This window comes from Carassius carassius, chromosome 7 (genome assembly GCF_963082965.1).
Source record: "Carassius carassius chromosome 7, fCarCar2.1, whole genome shotgun sequence".
Taxonomy (NCBI): Eukaryota; Metazoa; Chordata; class Actinopteri; order Cypriniformes; family Cyprinidae; genus Carassius; species Carassius carassius.
This window is the reverse complement of record NC_081761.1, coordinates 4,671,581-4,689,928: the sequence shown is the minus strand read 5'-3', so window position 1 is coordinate 4,689,928 and position 18,348 is coordinate 4,671,581. Positions and strand designations below refer to the sequence as shown.

At 37.2% G+C, this 18,348-nt stretch overlaps 1 protein-coding gene across 2 annotated transcripts in view; it reads left to right on the top strand.

The window, feature by feature from the left end:
• Positions 1-18,348, top strand: part of pard3ba (par-3 family cell polarity regulator beta a) — a 164,400-nt gene that overhangs the window by 1,069 nt on the left and 144,983 nt on the right. For both annotated transcript variants that reach the window (XM_059553544.1, XM_059553545.1), the window contains exon 2: positions 8,464-8,565. In XM_059553544.1, the coding sequence (XP_059409527.1) occupies positions 8,464-8,565 (102 nt within the window). The remainder of the gene's footprint in view (positions 1-8,463; positions 8,566-18,348) is intronic.

Genomic DNA, 18,348 nt, shown 5'->3' with positions numbered 1-18,348 from the left:
GGTCAGAAAATAAAATTATAATTTGGTTTAAAATTATTCCCACTAAGAAATTGCTATACATTTCAGAAGTAAGTAAGGTAAAAATTGATGAATGCACTGTAAGTCGCTTTGGATAAAAGCGTCTGCTAAATGCATAAATTTAATTTAATTTTAATTTAAGTAAGTACAAAGAAATAGGAAGTACAATTTAATTAAAATTTAATGTTGAAGTGGAAAGATTAGTAATAGTAATCTTGTAAAATATACTCCAGAGATCTGTTTTATTAACAACTACTTTTATTAAAAAATACAAACAACTTTGAGTTTTAGTATTGTATGTTTATGTCTTATGTAGTATTTGATTTGATAAGAACCAGCCATTATTGTGAGAATGTAAAAGCTGATGCATTGCATTAATACATTTTATAATGTCTTCTTAAATATACTTAGAATGGGTGAAATATTGCTTCTTAATGATAATAATAATAATAATAATAAATTATGCAATTTTCTGATCTTCTAGTTAAGGCAATACTCAGATCTTCTAATCTCTAATTCTTAGTATCATCATTAATTTAAACTTAAACGAGTCCTACCTTTATTCCACTATAGAGGGGCTCTTTGATATCATATTTTAATACTGCAATGCTTGTTCACGTTAACTCTTCTAGTCCTTTTGTATGGCTTCAGCACTAAATGCCAGCTGGAATAAAGAGGCGCTTAATGTGACGAATACAGCCGTGTCATTAATCGCTGCCTATCTCCACATGCAGGTGGCAGGCTGTGTTTGATTAGTTTGGCCTGGACTCTCGGGCTGAGATGGCTGGCTTTATGGGAGGTTTTAGTATGCCTGACTGATGGACGTTATCAGCTGAGATTGGCTCAGTCGGGTGTGATGGGACGCTGCCAGACATGCTGGGGTAGACGTGGGCGCTTTATCTATTCTGTCAACCCACCTCTCGGGTCTCGTGCGTCACTGAAGTATTGAGCCCTTCATCTATGATAGCCGTGCATCCATGATGCAGTTCTCCTTGATTAGACCTTGTGCATATTCACATAACAAATGGGCAATTTGTGTTGATGTTAGTTTTACATTTTGAGATGCAAATGTGACTCTGCTACGGATTGATGTTTAATTTTATTTTTACTTTGAGATATGAGCTGTTATTATTAGTTTATGGTATGGCCAATTTGTAATGATGTCAACAATGAAATTACATTATGCCTCATTAATGAAGGCCAGGGTCCCATTTTGGGAATTTGACTGCATGAATTTTTGAATAAGTTTCAGGGCTGCACAATTACAAATTAAGCTGTACGTTTAGATCTACTCCAGTTCTGTTCAGGACACACGTTTTTTTTTTTTTGGCAGTGCATTGTAACAAGTGATCAGATGTTCAGTGTGCATGCAATTACACCTTTATGCCATTGCATGTATATGTTAAACTGAGTCTGGTGAAGTATGTACATAGTGTAGGTGTGTTTTGTCATACTCCACTGCTTGCTACCTTTTGGAAAATATATCTTTTTGCTAGTATATCCACATTATACTCTGCTTCCCACAATCAGTTCTATAAGAAAACAGTGAAATAAAACTAGATGTCCCACTCAATAATGTTTACGTGTCCAGCAAGATCTTATGGACTGGTTGAGATTACCTCACTGACAGCAAAAGAAAACTGCTTTATTATCCTGCCATAGCTGGGGTCTGTCCGGCTGCTGCTAACCTCTGAGGATGGCTGGAGAGCTGACTTGGCAGACAGCGCTGTTGAGATCACTACACATGGCACACTTCCAAGTGCACGAAGCCATCAGCGTCAGCAGCCATTACTAGAACAAATTGCTCTGTCACAATGCGATATCAACTCCTATAGGACTATACCTATGCATAAAAGGAGTAGTTCACACAAAAAAAAATAATTTGCTGAAAATGTACACAACCTCAGGCCATCCAAGATGTAGATGAGTTTGTTTCTTCATCTGAACCTATATGGAGAAATTTATCATTACAGTACTTCGCTTGCTCACCAATGGATCCTCTGCCGTGAATGGGTGCCGTCAGAATGAGATACCAAACAGCTGATAAAACATCACAATAATTCATCCACACCACTCCAGTCCATCAGTTAACATCTTGTGAAGTAAGCTGTGTGATTGCAAGAATCTATTTCATCACTGACACGTCTGAATCAGAGGAGAAATATGCAGAGATCAAACAAAAACAACCCAAAACTGTTGGTGGATTATGATATGAGAGGACAACGGGGGATGGACTGGACTAAATGTTATGGATTAGGGACTTGCGGTTTAAGTTAAAAATGTCTTGATGGATTTTTTTTCTTAGATACATGCAGGTTTTTTTTTTTTTTTGTTTACCTCATCTCACAGGATGTTAATTGATGGACTGGAGTGGTGTGGATTATTGTGATTTAAAAAAAAAAAATACAGTATATATATCTATATATATCAGCTCTTTGGATGGCACCCATTTACTCCACTGGTGAGCAAGTGATGTAATGATAAATATTTCCAAATCAGCCTCAGATGGACAGAGGTGAGCGAGTCAATTTTCAGCTAATTTTGGGTCATTTGATTAAAAAAGAATCTGCATTGCACTCCTGTTCTCAACTGATTTCAGGTATTGTAGCACCAGCCATGCCAGATGAGTTATATGCTGACATTTAGTACATTGCGTTAGGGGTTTGTTCAGATCATTAACCCCCAGTATACACAATAGTAATCATAATGCGCTTGCCTTAGCGTAAAAATGCTAATTAAAGATTGTAGCTGTGAGGAATCATTTACAATTAGTACATGTTGAAATTACTTCTGTTTGCATAGATGGAGAGTCTGATTACTGGTTGTGTTTGACATTTGAGACCAAACAATTTCTCAGAACTTCCTGCTGTTGTTTAATGCAATCGGATCTTGTATGTCTTTACTCATGGTGTTTCATGGGATTTGTGGTAGAAAAACAAGAAAGCATAAAATAGTCAAATTTATTCGTAGTTACACACATCCATGTTTCCTTGCCACTGGCATAATGTAATTTTACTGATAATGAATCTGTATTAATGTTTCCAGTTATTGCTGTGGGAATCTTGTAGCTCAGCTGTCGAACCATGTGTCTTGTTTAAATGTCTGAATGGTTCTTCCAGTGTTAGGGGAGCTTGTGTGTGTGTAAAAAGCACCAGGTGTGTTGTTTTTCCACAGCTAATGTTGCTCAGATGGCTTCGTGAAGCTGAAAACAGTCCCAGCAGACATATCTGCGTAAACAGCATGAACACTTTTCCCCAGCAGCAGGGTGGATGTAGACTGCTGCTTCCTGTTTGGACTGACGTGGAGAAATCGCCTTCACAAAAAAATATCAGTATGTGTTAATCTGGGTTAAATTGAGAGTCCCTTTTTCTTTCTGGATTGGAGGAACTGCTTTTTTCCTGTGCTAAGATGGTATCAGCTTCCATTTTAAAGTGTTTTTGGAAGATTGAAGTTGATTTTATGAACAAATATGGAGGCTTTGGATTGATTTTGATAGAGCATTGGTTTTCTGATTGACTTCTGCGGAATAAATGCTTGTCTGTGCAAACAGAAATTTATGCTTCAATTGAAGCAATATGAACCTCTGAACGTTTTAACAAATGGGTCATGTGAACATTTCCGTGTGTTCATTTAGACACACAGAAATGGTGCAGAAATATGTATCTTTAAAGACAGGGTAGGTGATTTGGTTCAGAAATCTTTTTTGTTTTGATGGTTGAAAGTCTTCACATCCCGATAGCAAAAACTTAGGCACAATTCCAATTCTATTTAATACCCCTTCCCCTTCCCCTCCGCCTACCCCTTTCCCCTTGTCCCTTGAAACAGAGTGTGAAGGGGTAGGGGAGAAAATATTCCCCTAAGGATTGGGACACCACTACTATGCCGTCACACACCATCATTTGTCGTCTCGCTCTTACAATACACACATATGTGTGCTGGTGTGCATTAGAGCCTTTAATTATCGTTCTGTATTAGCGCTGCTTACTGACACACCCACACATCGGAAATTGCGCAGCTCACACATCCAGGAGAAAATAAACTTGTCAACGCTGCCACAGCAACTTTTATTAAATACAGTTTAAATACTGAATCGCTACATTATATTTTCCAGCAGCGAGAGGATACAATCGCTGTTTTTAAGTAAACTCACTCTAAAAAGGTAAACGCACAGACGCAAATACACGCAACTTCCATTTCTCTCTCTCTCTCTCTCTCTCTCTCTCTCTCTCTCTCTCTCTCTCTCTCTCTCTCTCTCGTTCTCTCTTGAATAGGCCATATTTGAAAAAATGGTTTAGCGATTTCTAACTATTGGTGGGATTAGTCTATGGCAGTTATCGCCCTGATCAGACATATGCTGTGGCACTATCATGCAGTCTGTAATGATATGATGTTAGCAAATATAAGCGTTTTTTTTGGCAAACATTTCTTTGAGTAACAGGACTGTTAATATGAACTCCCAATTGAATCCGAAAAATCTTCGTTTGAAGGGCTATCTAGCCCTTCCCCTTACCCCTACCCCTCCAACCAAAAGAGAATCAAGACACCCCTACCCCTTCACGTGAACATGGAAAGGGGAAGGGCTAAGGGGTAGAATTGGGATTGGGCCTTAATCTATTTCTGTATTTATATTTAGGACCATAAAATGTTCATCCAATCAAATCCCTCAGTCCGAGGGCTATGATAGGCTGTTCTACCTGCCTAACGTTTGTATTTGCATACTTCGGCACAGACCTGATATGGAACCAGTGAAAATGAAAGGCACTATTATTGTTATATCATGCATTATGTACTGTCATGTTTAATCACTGGTGAATGAGATATGAGGTAATCTGACTGCCAGAGGCGTCTCTAACCGTGTCACTGGTTAGCCTCTGGTCTTCCAGTAAAAAAAAAAGGCCTGAATAAATGTAGTACAGTAGCACGTGTGCGGTACAATTTTGCATATGTATGAACCCGTTTACAAACCTGTTGTCCAACAAAGATATCATTGAAATGCCAAATTAACTTTATAACATAGTAGAGTGTTTTTTCTAGGCCTATTACTTCTGCTATGGAAATGAAGTTTCTGCTCAAGGGCGCGCTCCAGCTTCCAGTTTGAGTTGAACAGTCATTACGTTACATGTGTACTCCGTAATGCTCACAGTCACAACACCCTATTTTGGGTAACAATTGGAAGGATAATACTTTTATATAAAAAAAAACAGGATTCACTGAATTGGTGTCATTCATATCGTTATTCCAATAAATACAAGAAATATTGTCATATATTTTTAAGCCCATATCACGCATCCCTACTACCCAACCTTTAAAGGGGTCATCGGATGCCCATTTTACACAGTTTGATATGATTCTAGAGGGTCTATATATATATATATTTTTACTTCGATTTTTTACTAGTCAACTTGAAAATGTAACCACAACATGACTCAAGTTACTTTTTCTTTATTAACACTCTAGTTAAAGTAAATTCTATTCCAGGTGCAGCACACATGAAGTTGTCAACATGATGTAAATGTAAACTACATATTTAACAAACTTGCCTTATACATATTATGCGAATATGCGTTCAGAAATAATACATGGAAAATTATTTTTGAAAATCTCAGAAGTCAAGGTATTAAATTCAACTTGACTGAAGGTATAACACCAGTAAGACCTTTATTAACTATAAATGTTTTTTAAAAACAACAGCAGCTTTCAGCCTGTCATCATGATGCAAACATGAAATATCAGACATACAGTAGTAGTTCTCTACAGGTCTTTTATTCAATTGTGCTGCTTTTCCATAGTTTTATGAAACGGCATTCTAAAAACACTGCGCTCAAGTTAAAAGCTCACTCCCATCTTCTTGCATGTTTTACCTATTCCACTGCCTGCGTCGCATCTTTGTCAAAACAGAAGTGGTGTGTGAATGATGCCTTGCGCTATATTTAAGGTCCTTCACAGAGCGGGTCACACGTGATCGGTTAAACGTGTGCCAAACATTCGGTTGGATCGTTCTTTTCTCTTTACTTTAATCGCCGGCATAATGTCAAAGTATCTAATTCTAACATTTGGTAAGATTTCTAATCAAAATCACGACTCCTTGATTTCTGAAAAAAAAAAAATATATATATTTGTGGCAAAACAATAAATTCGAATTAATCAAGAAAATCACCCAGTCCTATGCTAGTGTAAAACAATACCCTTTTTTACCCTGTCAAAATACTGCTCTGTCTACAGCAAGCCGTTTTGTTGCATGTTCCTTTAAATGCAAATGAGCTCTGCTGACCCCGCCCCTCTCATCTGAGGCGCTCTCTGAGACACTGTACACTTTAGCCGCATTCATCGTGAAACTTGCAAACTAACACGTTACTAGGAAAGGCGATTTGCGAAGCTTCATAAAAAAACATATACTCGGGTAGGTGAAACTGGATCACAAATGATATGTGCGGACATAAATGCATTTAGGGAGATCGGGGGTGCATTCCCTTCAGAAACAAAAGTAAATCACTTATTCTTCAGCGGCTCAGATGTGGGGAGTAAATGACGACTGCTCAATCACTTATGAGACATTCCTGTCTACATCTGCTCCGGCAGTGAAACAATGGTGGACTGATGACCGCTCAGATAGACTGACATCACTGTCAATCAACAATCATGGGAGGGGCCTGTGCAGAACTACATCATTCTGCCAAGAATCTGAGATCGGATTGATATGAGAAAAGGGTTTGGATTTATCGAGATTTTTATCATTATAGTGTGGCTGTGTACACTCGCTGCCAAGACACAATTCATAAAGAAATCATTTAATGCTGTTTTCTGAAGACTTTCATTGAAAATGACTTTCATTGTTTGTATCGAACTGCCATGTTGACTTCTGTTTAACATTCAGCATGATTAGATGACAGGATGATTGTAGGAATGATTGTCCTGTGTGTTAACAGTTTCATTGAAGTTTCTACTGAAAGGCGTTGACGTCGATCTGTTATGTCATGCATTACAAGCCAAACACGTTCTCTCAGACCATTGTCCTTCAACCCTAGTAGGAGAGTCGTTCTGCGAGTTTGTTTGGTAATGAGCTAATGGTATTAAAACTATGACAACTCACGACTTTGACTTATCTTATCTGATTATATCTGTGTAGGTATGTGTTCCCACCATAACCTTTTCAAGTTCTCTGTCAACCTGTAACCCAGGGTTATTCAAATCTTGCCCTGGAAGGGCCAGTGACCTGCAGAGTTTAGCTCCAACCCTGATCAAACCCAGCTACCTGTGATTTTCTAATGATCCCAAAGACATTGATTAACAGGCTCAGGTGTGTTTGATCAGGGTTGGAGCTAAACTCTGCAGTGCACTGACCCTCCAGGGCAAGATTTGAATAACCCTGTTGTAACCCATCTCATCCTGTTGTCTCACCAGGGTCAAAAGATTAAATTCATCACAGTCATTTAATCTGTTTTGTGAAATATTATTACAGTTTAAAAGAACAGATTTCGATTTCACGATATTTTAAAATGTAGTTTATTTCAGTGTTCAAAGCTGAGTGTTTAGCATCATTAATCTAGCCATCAGTGACACAGGATCCTTCAGAAATCTTTCTAATATGCCGATTTGATGCTCAACAAACAGTTTTTATTATCATTATATAAATACTAGTGATTTTATCACAACTTTTGACAAGATTTCTTGCTTGGCCTTAAAAGCAATAAGGCACTCAAGTCCATAGTGTACAGTGAAGAAAAGAAAAACACACTTCTATTCTTAATTTATCACAGTCAGTCATAGTTTATAATTCTCTGATTCTGTGAGCTCTGGGAATTTATAATATGTCAGTCTATGCTGTAATGATATTAATGTGCAGTAGGATTTAACCTTTGAGCAACAGGAAACTGACCCCTTTAATTGTAATCGCTTCCTTAGTTTCCATACATTCATGGACATGGAAGCATCAGACGTACGTTAAAGCTGCCTGCTACTGTTTCCTAATCATGACTAAAGGGCAAAACAAATGAGCACTGCCTCAGCTAGCTTGCTTCTGGCAAGTCAAACAAGGGTAAACAAATGCTGTTGTATTTTGCATGCTTATCTTTTTATAATAAAGTAGTTCTCAAAGAACGTGAGATTTAAAACCGTGTGTTACAGTGATTCTCACTGCGGTAAAGTGGCGACAGCAACAACATGATGTTCAGTAAGTTATAAATAACAATTATTCTGTACGGTAGCTCATCCAATCCAAGCAAGAGTCAGAACTAGCTTAGTTGTGTAATAATGATAAATATAATGTGATGTAATCTCGATCTGCTTATATTATATTTGTACATATTTTTATTTACAGTAATATGATTTCTAGTAGTCATAAGAACGAAACTGCATGTTGTCTTACCCAAAACTTCCAAACTTATGATTAGTCTCTTGTATTGTTGTTGAACGGGGGACTTCTAATGGACCTATTGTTTTCGACAGGATGGGGAATTCCTGGTGCGGACGCTCCATGTGGAGTATGTGGAAGGGGGGATCCTGGACCCAGATGACATGCTAACAGACCTGGTAGAGGACAAAGAAAAGGTAAGAAAGCGTGGTACTTCTACACAAACACTAGAGCTGGATCGATAGGCTACTTCTGTGTTACGCTGAATATTATCTAGCATGTTTGTCACTAGTATGTTTAAATGCAGTTAGGTTTGGCAAATCATTTTGATTGTTTATACTGTAGCAGTGGCCTGTGGTGAACTTCTTAACTGAGTTCGCTCTGTGAGTTTGGGTTATTTAGGTCATTGTAAATTCAGTTGAATTTAATGTTTACACAGTTTCCAAGTTCAGTCTTTAGTTGTTTGGCTATTATCGTCATTAATAATGATCTCTTTCTTTTTGAATCATTTGTCAGTAAACAATGAAGGTATCCTGAAGGTACACTAGGGCTGCACAGTTGATCAAATTTCTAATCACGATTACAATTTTGGATGCCACTATTACGTAATCGTTCAAAGCGGCAATTAATCGTTCCAAGTCCACTTAAGTTATTCTGCGTGCTTAAGATGCGTTTTTTTCTTTCTACATGTTATCTTAAGGGCTTTCCCCCATTATTTTAATTGTAGTTTTAGTATAACATTATAATACCATCCGTTTTTTATTTTTTATTTTTTTTTATTTTTTGATTATTTAAAGAAGAAACCAATCCGATGTACTGTATAGCTGACATTTGAGGCTTAATACTATAGAAAAGCAATTAAGGTTTTTCAGCTAGAGTGTTTTCAACTTGTTTATTTTCATATAAAATTACGGCATGCAGTTTCATCACACAATGGTATAAACCTCATTCAATGTAAATTGTGATAATCGTAATTAATAATCGCAATTACAATTTCAAGGGAATAATCGACAATTAGGATTTTTGTCATAATCGTGCAGCCCTGTGGTATACCTCACCTCTCACTTAAAGATCAGGCTTTTGTGTCATTTGGATTCGGATGTGGCAAAATGTGATGCTATCTGAGTGGGGGAGTTGTTTAGTCTGTAACTAGTTGAGCTGTTTTTTCCAGTTTGGCTCATTCTTGCAGATTTGCGGACTAGCTGTGAGCATGATTGGTGGGCATTATTGCATTGAGGGTAGTCAGCCAATCACAGCACTACCTTCTGTCATGTGACTTGTCAAAGCTACTCCGATATATTTGCAGTCTGCCAAGTTTTTTTTTTTTTTGTGCTGCCTGGACATTCATAAACCGTTTTACGTCTAGAAGAAGTGGGAACTTGCAAAGCAAGTTGGGACTTGTTTATCCTGCCCTCCCCGACTTGTGTTTACACACCAATGACATCATCACATTTTAGTTTGGAACCAGCTTGGCAGCATTTATGTATTTATTTTTTAATAACAATTTTTGTACTTTTTGTGTAACAAGCTGTGAGCCCACAGCCCTGACTAAATAACGTGTTGAATAACTACATCTGCCATGCTTAATATTCATGTTTTTGTTAATATTCAAGAATGTTAATATTCAGTTTGTCAATCATGTACATTTTGCATAGCATGATATCATAAACTCTCTTAAATTTGAATAATAAGCTTTGTAATAAGTCTAGATGCACATGAAACAAATGATAAATTCTTACTCCGCAGGGGTTGAATAATTACTAATGAAATATTCATATGATATTCACAGCAGCTTATAATTATTAAGCCACTTCTTTCAGTTGAGGTTTTCACATTTTTGAGATTTTTAAAACTGGTTCGGTTTATTAGGAATTAAATTATTCTGATAAACACATTGGTGGCAGAATTCAGCTGTTTAGCTAATAGAAACATGGAAAAATATGATATTTTACTCAGAGTTGCTTTCTGATTTATTCATTGTTTTATCCATATGGTCAATGTGCTTTTGTTGTGATATGGATATAAATTCCAAATATAGATTTGCAGATGACACATGAAGATGCATGAAAATTTAGCATGGTTGTGTATTACAGGAGATATTCTGCTCATTTAATATTTATGAAAACACATTAAAGTTGCTAGTGCCAGGGAGTTGTTATGCTATTGAGTGTGTTTTTTTTTAAGCATATTTCTGTGGAGTTGTTGGGGTGTTCTGGGTAATTGCTAATTAGTCATTACTTTGTAAGTTGCTTTTTTCAATCTAAGGCAGGGGATTTTGTTGTCCACTAGGTGAAAATAAGTTGGATCATTTACGAAAAGTAATAATAAAAAAAACAAAAAAAAAACACCTTCTCTGATTTGAAGTTTAATACTTTGGGTTAATTTAAACAAACCCTTAACACTGGGTTTCAGCACCAGTAAAAGTGATGCTTGCATTATTAATTTTGATAACCCTTTATTTTATGGTGTCCTTTTTACATGTTACATTTACTTACTATTATAATAACAAGTAATTATGCATAAATGTCATGTAAGTAACCCAAACCAAACCCTAATCCTAACCCTAACCATATAGTAAGTACATGTAATTAATTATTATTACTCAGTACTTAAATGTATAAAAGAACACCTTAAAATAAAGTGTAACCATTATTTTCTTTCATCTTGTTTACGTTACTTTTAACATCAAGAGCTTTTTGATGCCTAAAATTGCTGTCTAGATAAGCATTCCACTTAGTTTTGGAACAGCGCCGTTTTGACGCCAATAAAACAATTTATTGGCAAACTTTCTGGCATGAAATTTGGGCTGAATAGGAAATGAGGAAAACTTTTTACTCTTTAACTCGCTGCTATTGATTCCTGCACGATATTGCACTCTAAACGCATTTTTCTTTTTCTTCCTGAAATCGTTTTCCTTCCATTTAAACTGTAAACCATTCTTGCGAACCCATTTTTCACAGTGACCGGGCCCATTATTGCCCATTATGCAGTCAAGCGGCTTTCGTCTGTGTTATAATAATCTTTATCATCCTTTGGAAACATTCCACCGAGACGAGGTTTCACCGTTAGTTGCGCATGCTAATCAACTTTAATACAAAGCCAGTGTGAGGGAGTCACAGCATCTTCATTAGACCGTTCTTCACCTCCCACGGTGGTTGATTAGGGTGAAGTTGCCATGGCGATGGAATCAGATTAAGGCCCCACCCCTGCTCTGATGCCCATTAACCCCCAGCAGGAAGTGATGGCGCTTGGCTTGACCCCTGGGCCCTGCCCATGAATATTCAGTGTGGGATGATGAATGACGTTAATGCATGGAGTTGCTGTAGACGGGGCCCCGGTGGACTCTGGGGGCCGAAGAGGTCATGCTGGGAGGACTTGCCACACTTTTCCTTTAGTCAGTTAAACACTTAATCACTTTAGTTCTTCTCTTTTAGATTTAATATTCTGTTTTTGTGGTGGTCACTCATTTTGGGTTGATTATGATGATCTTTGGGTGTCTGCTTGTCTGGGTGGATGTTGGAAAGAGAGAGTTCTTCCAAAAATTATCATCATTTTTGACTTTCCTTCATGTCAGAACAAGTCTGATTGTGTATGACTTTCTTTTTTTCAGTGGAATACAAAATGAGTTGACCAAGGCCCAATTCTATTTTATACCCCTTGTCCCTTGAAACAGAGTGTCAAGGGGTAGGAGTGAAAATATTCCCCTAAGGATTGGGACACCACTACTATGCCGTCACATGCCATCATACATCGTCTAGCCCTTTCAATACACACATATACTGGCAGGTCCGGATTGGGGCTCAATTTTCCGGATTTTCAGCCCTGGAGTTTCATGCCTTAGAGCGGCCCACTTTAGTTCACAACTGACTATATTAAAATAATGTAATTAAAAGCTCAGAATATAATTCCCTACAGCCTTGTAATTCATTGTATTTTTAAAAATATAAACATTTCCAATTCAGTGCAAAAACTGTAGCCTAAGTTTTGCTTCACAGTGAAGATTTATTAGAATAGTAAATAACAGGATAGTGTAAGAATCTCTTTTCTTTAAGATTTAGTATTCATAAATATCCAAATATCGAAATGAAGAAAAACAATCGAATAAAAACAAATATATAAAACAAAATAAAAAAATAAAGATTAAAATAAAATGTTTTGCGCTTTCTAATGACAGTATCATCTCAGTTGCATTAATGTATTGCTGAATCATCAGATATTCTTAATTATCTCAGAGCATTTTTCATTGAGCAGGGCTCTTCATTACTATTAGTTCTTCTGAATGACTATCCTAACCAGCCCATTCTGGTGTGTTGGGCTCATGACTGGAGCATGGTAATGTTACTGGGCCTTGCTCTTCACTGTTAGCAGCAAACTGGACTAGAGGCGGCTGCTGCTGAAGAGCTACAAGAAAAATTGATACAGGAATGGTGGTTTGCAGACAACGTTGTTTTGCAATGTCACTAGCATCTTGAACTGCTCCTAACTACCTTAACGTTAGCTTACTTACCCGCCTCATCGTCTTCGTTTGTTTGAGGAAAAATGTGCTCAGCTTAGAACATTTGGCCGCGTCAGTTTCCAAAGCTTTGTTCTTATATATGTCCCTTTGAGCGCCGCATTTGCGCTTTCTATTTTGAGCAACTAGCAAGGTGACGTGTTGGGGGCGGGGCCAGGGAGTCAACAGATAATCACGTCATCATTATCTTGCAGGCTGCACTCTGCAAGAAAATATTAAATAAAAAAGAGTGGGACGGTGGTAAAATAATAATTTTATATATATATATATATATATATATATATATATCTGTATATCTGTATATAAAATATATATATATATATATATATATCTGTATTTCAACCCAGTGCCATGACGACAACGGCCCTCGCAGCTAAAAAAAAACATACCGGCCCACCGGGAATTTTCCCGATTAGCCAATCCGGGCCTGTATACTGGTGTGCATTAGAGCCTTTAATTATCGTTCTGCTGCTTACTGACACACACACAAACACATCAGAAATCACGCAGCTCACACATCCAGAAGAAAATAAACTTGTCAACGCTGCCCCACGACTTTTATTAAATAGTTTAAATACTGAATCGCTACATTATATTTTCCAGCGATGAGAGGATACAATTGCTGTTTTTAAGTAAACTCACTCTAAAAAGATAAACGCACAGACGCGAATACACGCAAACTATTTTGTTTGCTGTAGCAGCCATTTTGCTGAGATAATTCATACCCCTTCGTTTGAAGTGTGGTCCCGAAAAATCTTAGTTTGAAGGGCTATCTGGCCCTTCCCCTTACCCCTACCCCTCCAACCAAAAGAGAATCGAGACAGGAAAGGGGAAGGGCTAAGGGGTAGAATTGGGATTGGGCCTAACATAATCTCTAAACTAAAAAAGTGGAAAAAAAAATTACACACAAGTTCACTGTAAACCAATATGTTAAAAGATGCTGCTAGCTGTGGTTGTCTTAACTTAATTGTAAAAATAGGGTAACAACATTTTAGGTTTTTTGGGATTAAAAGTAATTTAATGTATATTTCAGTAAGGAAGTTAAACAATTAGTTCACCCCAAAATTAAAATGCTATCAATAATTACTCACTCTCATGTTGTTCCAAACAATAAGACCTTTGTTCATCTTCAAAGCACAAATTAAGATCTTTTTTTCTGATGAAATCTGAGAGCTTTCTGAGCCTGCATAGACAGCAACGCATTTGACATGTTCAGGGCCCAGAAAGGCTGGTAAGGACATAGTCCCAAGTAAGTTAAAATAGTCCATGTGACATCAGAGGTTCAAATGTAATTTTCTAAAGCTATGAGAATGACACGGAATCGAATAAATTGTTGAATAAAGTAATTATTTTTGTTTTCTTTGCACAAAAAAAGAATTCTCGTAGCTTCAGAAAATTACGGTTGAACCACTGATGTCACATGGACTAGTTTACCGATGTCTTCACTACCTTTCTGGGGCTTGAATGCTCAGTTGCATTGCTGTCTATGGAGGGGTCAGAAAGCTCGCGTATTTCATCAGAAATATCTTGACTTGTTTTTAGGGCTGTCACTTTTGAGAAAAATCAAATTCGAAATCATGCAATGTATTCGAATATCTACGTGCCCGCACCCCCCCCCCACCCCCCGCGCATAAAAAAATAAAAATAAAAAACACGGTAGCCTAATGGAGATTCAATCACAAATGTATTAACAGTGAGTCATAAACAGGACTATCTGGATTATTATTATTTTTACTTAGTTTGAAACCGCAAGTTATCAACTTTTTCAACAATTTATATGAAGTGCCACTATGCATATCTCACATTAGGCTAAATGAAAAAAGAAGATGATAAATGATTCAGAACAGGCACAAACAATAACGTGACAACTTAAACAGCAGCAGGAGTAAGGCATATAGCCTACCCTAATTCATTTCTTAATATTGTTTGCAAGAAACACCAGTCTATCAATTTAATCTGGATTAAGTGCGGGTCTCTTTTTATTTACAATGTTCCCCGCGGTGGAGAACACTCGTTCGGAGTAGAGACCTGCACTCCCGCGGTAGTCCCGCGGGACCCAGCGCCACCAAGTGCGGCGCAGGACAATATTTGACGGGTGAATGCGGACGCGGGCGGCAAGATATTATTGTGTGCGGGTTGCGGGAAAATAAAATTATTTGCGGTATTCCCGCAAAGTGGAAATATCTAACAAAATAAAATAACTAGAAACAAATATACCTTTATTTATAATAAAATAAAATAAAATAGACTTTGCGGAATGGGAGGATGCTGATGATACCATAGACAGCGACGTGTAATTCGATTCCGAAATAGCGAGATATTTAAAGGTCAAATTGGATGGATTAGAAGCACACAGACCGGATGATGTCCTCCAGTGGTGGAAAAGATGAATTTCCGAGATTAAGCAAAGTAACACGCCATGTACTTTGTATTCCAGCTAGCGCACCATCGGAGAGGGCTTTCAGTATTTGCGGTTGCATACTGGAGTAGAGACGAATTAAACTGAAGCTCTCAACAGTAAACGACATGCTATTCCTGCATGGGCACATTTAGTCGTACAGTTTTTTTTTTTTTTTTTTTGTCAATTCAGTTTATTATTTATTTATTTATTTATTCAATTTATTTATTTAGCTAAATATTTAAAATTTGTCTATTTTGTTATTGAGGAATAAGGATATATTTTGTTAAATGTTTGAAGGAATTGCTCAGGCCCCATACTTTTCCTTTGAACATGAAATAAATCCAGGTTTATTATTATGTAATTTGTTATATGCTATAGCCTAATTATTATAGCTATATTTTTTTATTTACATTTCTTACTTTAATTTATTTCTATATTCTAAGTTCCTTGTTCATGTTTAGGGCTGCTCCGATCACGATCGGCCGATCGTTAATGCGCATCTCGTCAGTAAAGCCGGTTCTCTAATCAGCGGTAAATTCCCTCAGGTGCGTGATTTCACATAGATCAGCTGTTACTACACAGAGCCGTTGTTAACTGAAAAGATGTGCAAATAAACGCTGAAATGAACTTGGATTTGCGCATCTTCTCAGTTAACAATGGCTCTGTGTAGTAACAGCTGCTCTGTGAAATCACGCACCTGATGGAATTTACCGCTGATTAGAGAACCGGCTTTACCGACTAGATGCTCATAACGATCGGCCGATCGTGATTGGAGCAGCCCTATTCATGTTCATCCATTTAATTAAACGCAAATAAAATGAAACATTTGTTTATTTTCCGTTTCTTTTTTACATTTATATTTAGCAGGGGAGCAAGTGAAAAAAGAACAGAGTAGCAGGTAGTGTTGTCACGGTACCAAAACTTCAGTATTCGGTACCGATACCAGTGAAAATCTATTTATGTAAAAATTAACTTTTAGGCCTAATGAATGCATATTTGTCATTTTAACTGAACTTAAGACTGGTGGTGATGCTTAAGATATTTCTGGTCATTGAGGGTTTCTGTAAAAAAAAATAGTAATAATCATGTTAATTATTATTAAAAGATAATACTACTACTAATTCTACTATCATACTAATGTATATACAATGTACTATGAATTGATGAGCTGCTGGGTTCATGAATATTAATCACGTTGTCTGCGTTCTGTCAAACTGATTTGCTGAAATCAAAACAGGGACGGTAAGAGATCAGCGCCAGCCAATGAAATTGGCATTTGCGCATTAGCTCCGCCCACTACCGGAGAAACCGGTATGTCTTCTGCTTGTTAGAAAATGAATATGAATAATTCTATATGAACTCCATTATTTTGACTGGAGAAGACAACAAAGAGTAGTTTACATATAGCGTGTCGATTCAGCGTGGTAAGATTCTCTCTCTCTCTCTCTTTGCATGTGTGAGAAACAGCGCTATCAGTAAAGCGACGGTGAGTCGTCCGCCTTCACAAAGAGTTTACAGAGCATCAAATACAGGTGCGCTGTGCGTCCATTGAGATGAACTGAAAAGTTCAGGTCGCTTGATGGAGAGAGAACTCTGAAGCTCAGATGCTGAAATTAATGCAAGCGTCATGCGCTTCAGTCTATGTAGTAAACAAACCCGCACGTCTCTGCCATTCATTCATTCACACAGAGACGCGCAGAACACTGATTCATATTTCAAACAACTTTTGCAGCTTAACATTTACAGATACCGGTCCATATGGAGATTTGATTTGACTAATTTATGCTAACTTTGACAAATTCTGTGACTGTCCATATTAAAATGTAAGTTTCATTTTCATGACTGGATTTTGAGATTCCGTCCTCGTTTTCTGCTTCGCGGAAATCATAGCGCTTAACCGGGTTTGAACGGGACCTCGGTACTACCGGTACTTAAAGAAATCTGGTACCGTCACTTTTAAATTTTTTTAGTACCGACTGGGTACCGAAGTACCGGGTCTTTTGACAACACTAGTAGCAGGCAGAATATGCAATGTATTAAAAAAAGAAAAGAAAAAAAAAGAAACTGCTATACGTTTACCCGCGGGATTTTGCGGGAGCGGGACGAAACTTGATTATTTGCGGGCGGGAACGGGAGGAAATAACATATATTTTTGCGGGAGCGGGACGGATATTTTATTTATAGTTCGATAACGGATATTTCATGTCATGTTCGAATGCATATTCGAATATCGAATAAAAAGTGACAGCCCTACTTGTTTTCATAAGATGAAATGAAGGTCTTATGGGTTTGGAATAACATGAGGGTGAGTAATTATTCACAGAATTTTCATTTTTGGGTGAACTATAACTTTATTATAACAACCCGCTGTATTAAAAAAAAATGTTTTATACCTGTTATAATACTGTATGCAGACAGCCACCATAGAAACACTGGTGGGAATGAGAAAGCCACATGCAGAATCAAAGTTCATTGCAAGCCTTTTCCACAAGCTTTGGATGTAAAATAGATGGAGCACGTTGTTGTGCAATACAAAACACAATAATATTATACAACCATAACCACATAATGTAACAAAGCCCTAATGTACAAAAATTACAAGAAAAAACTACAATGAAACTTTTTAAAATGGCTTATTTACATAGCAAAATGTGACAGTTGTACACAAATGTTGGAGATATGCCTTTGATTGCTTTGTGTGAGGTATAAGCCATTATTTGCAAGCCTTTTTTTGCTCTCAAAACTTCAGTTCAATGACGTCAAAACATGTTTCAACTGGTTTGATGACAATGATGTTAAACGTCATTCGTTTTCAAGTGTCTTTGATGTTAATGCTGGTACAAATGAAAGAAATTTAAATGCAATTTTTAAAACATTGGATTTTTTTCATCGTCACCTAAAGGTACTATATTGCTTCACACACCGTTGTCATTTGGGCTACTTTTGGTTACTTTGGGCAGTGTTGTTTAAGTTATCTTGGAGTTATTTTTGCTTTTTATTGTATGGAGCATTGTGCAATAATAGTTCCCTTGGTGTTCCACGAAAGAAAACCATCTTAGTGAATAG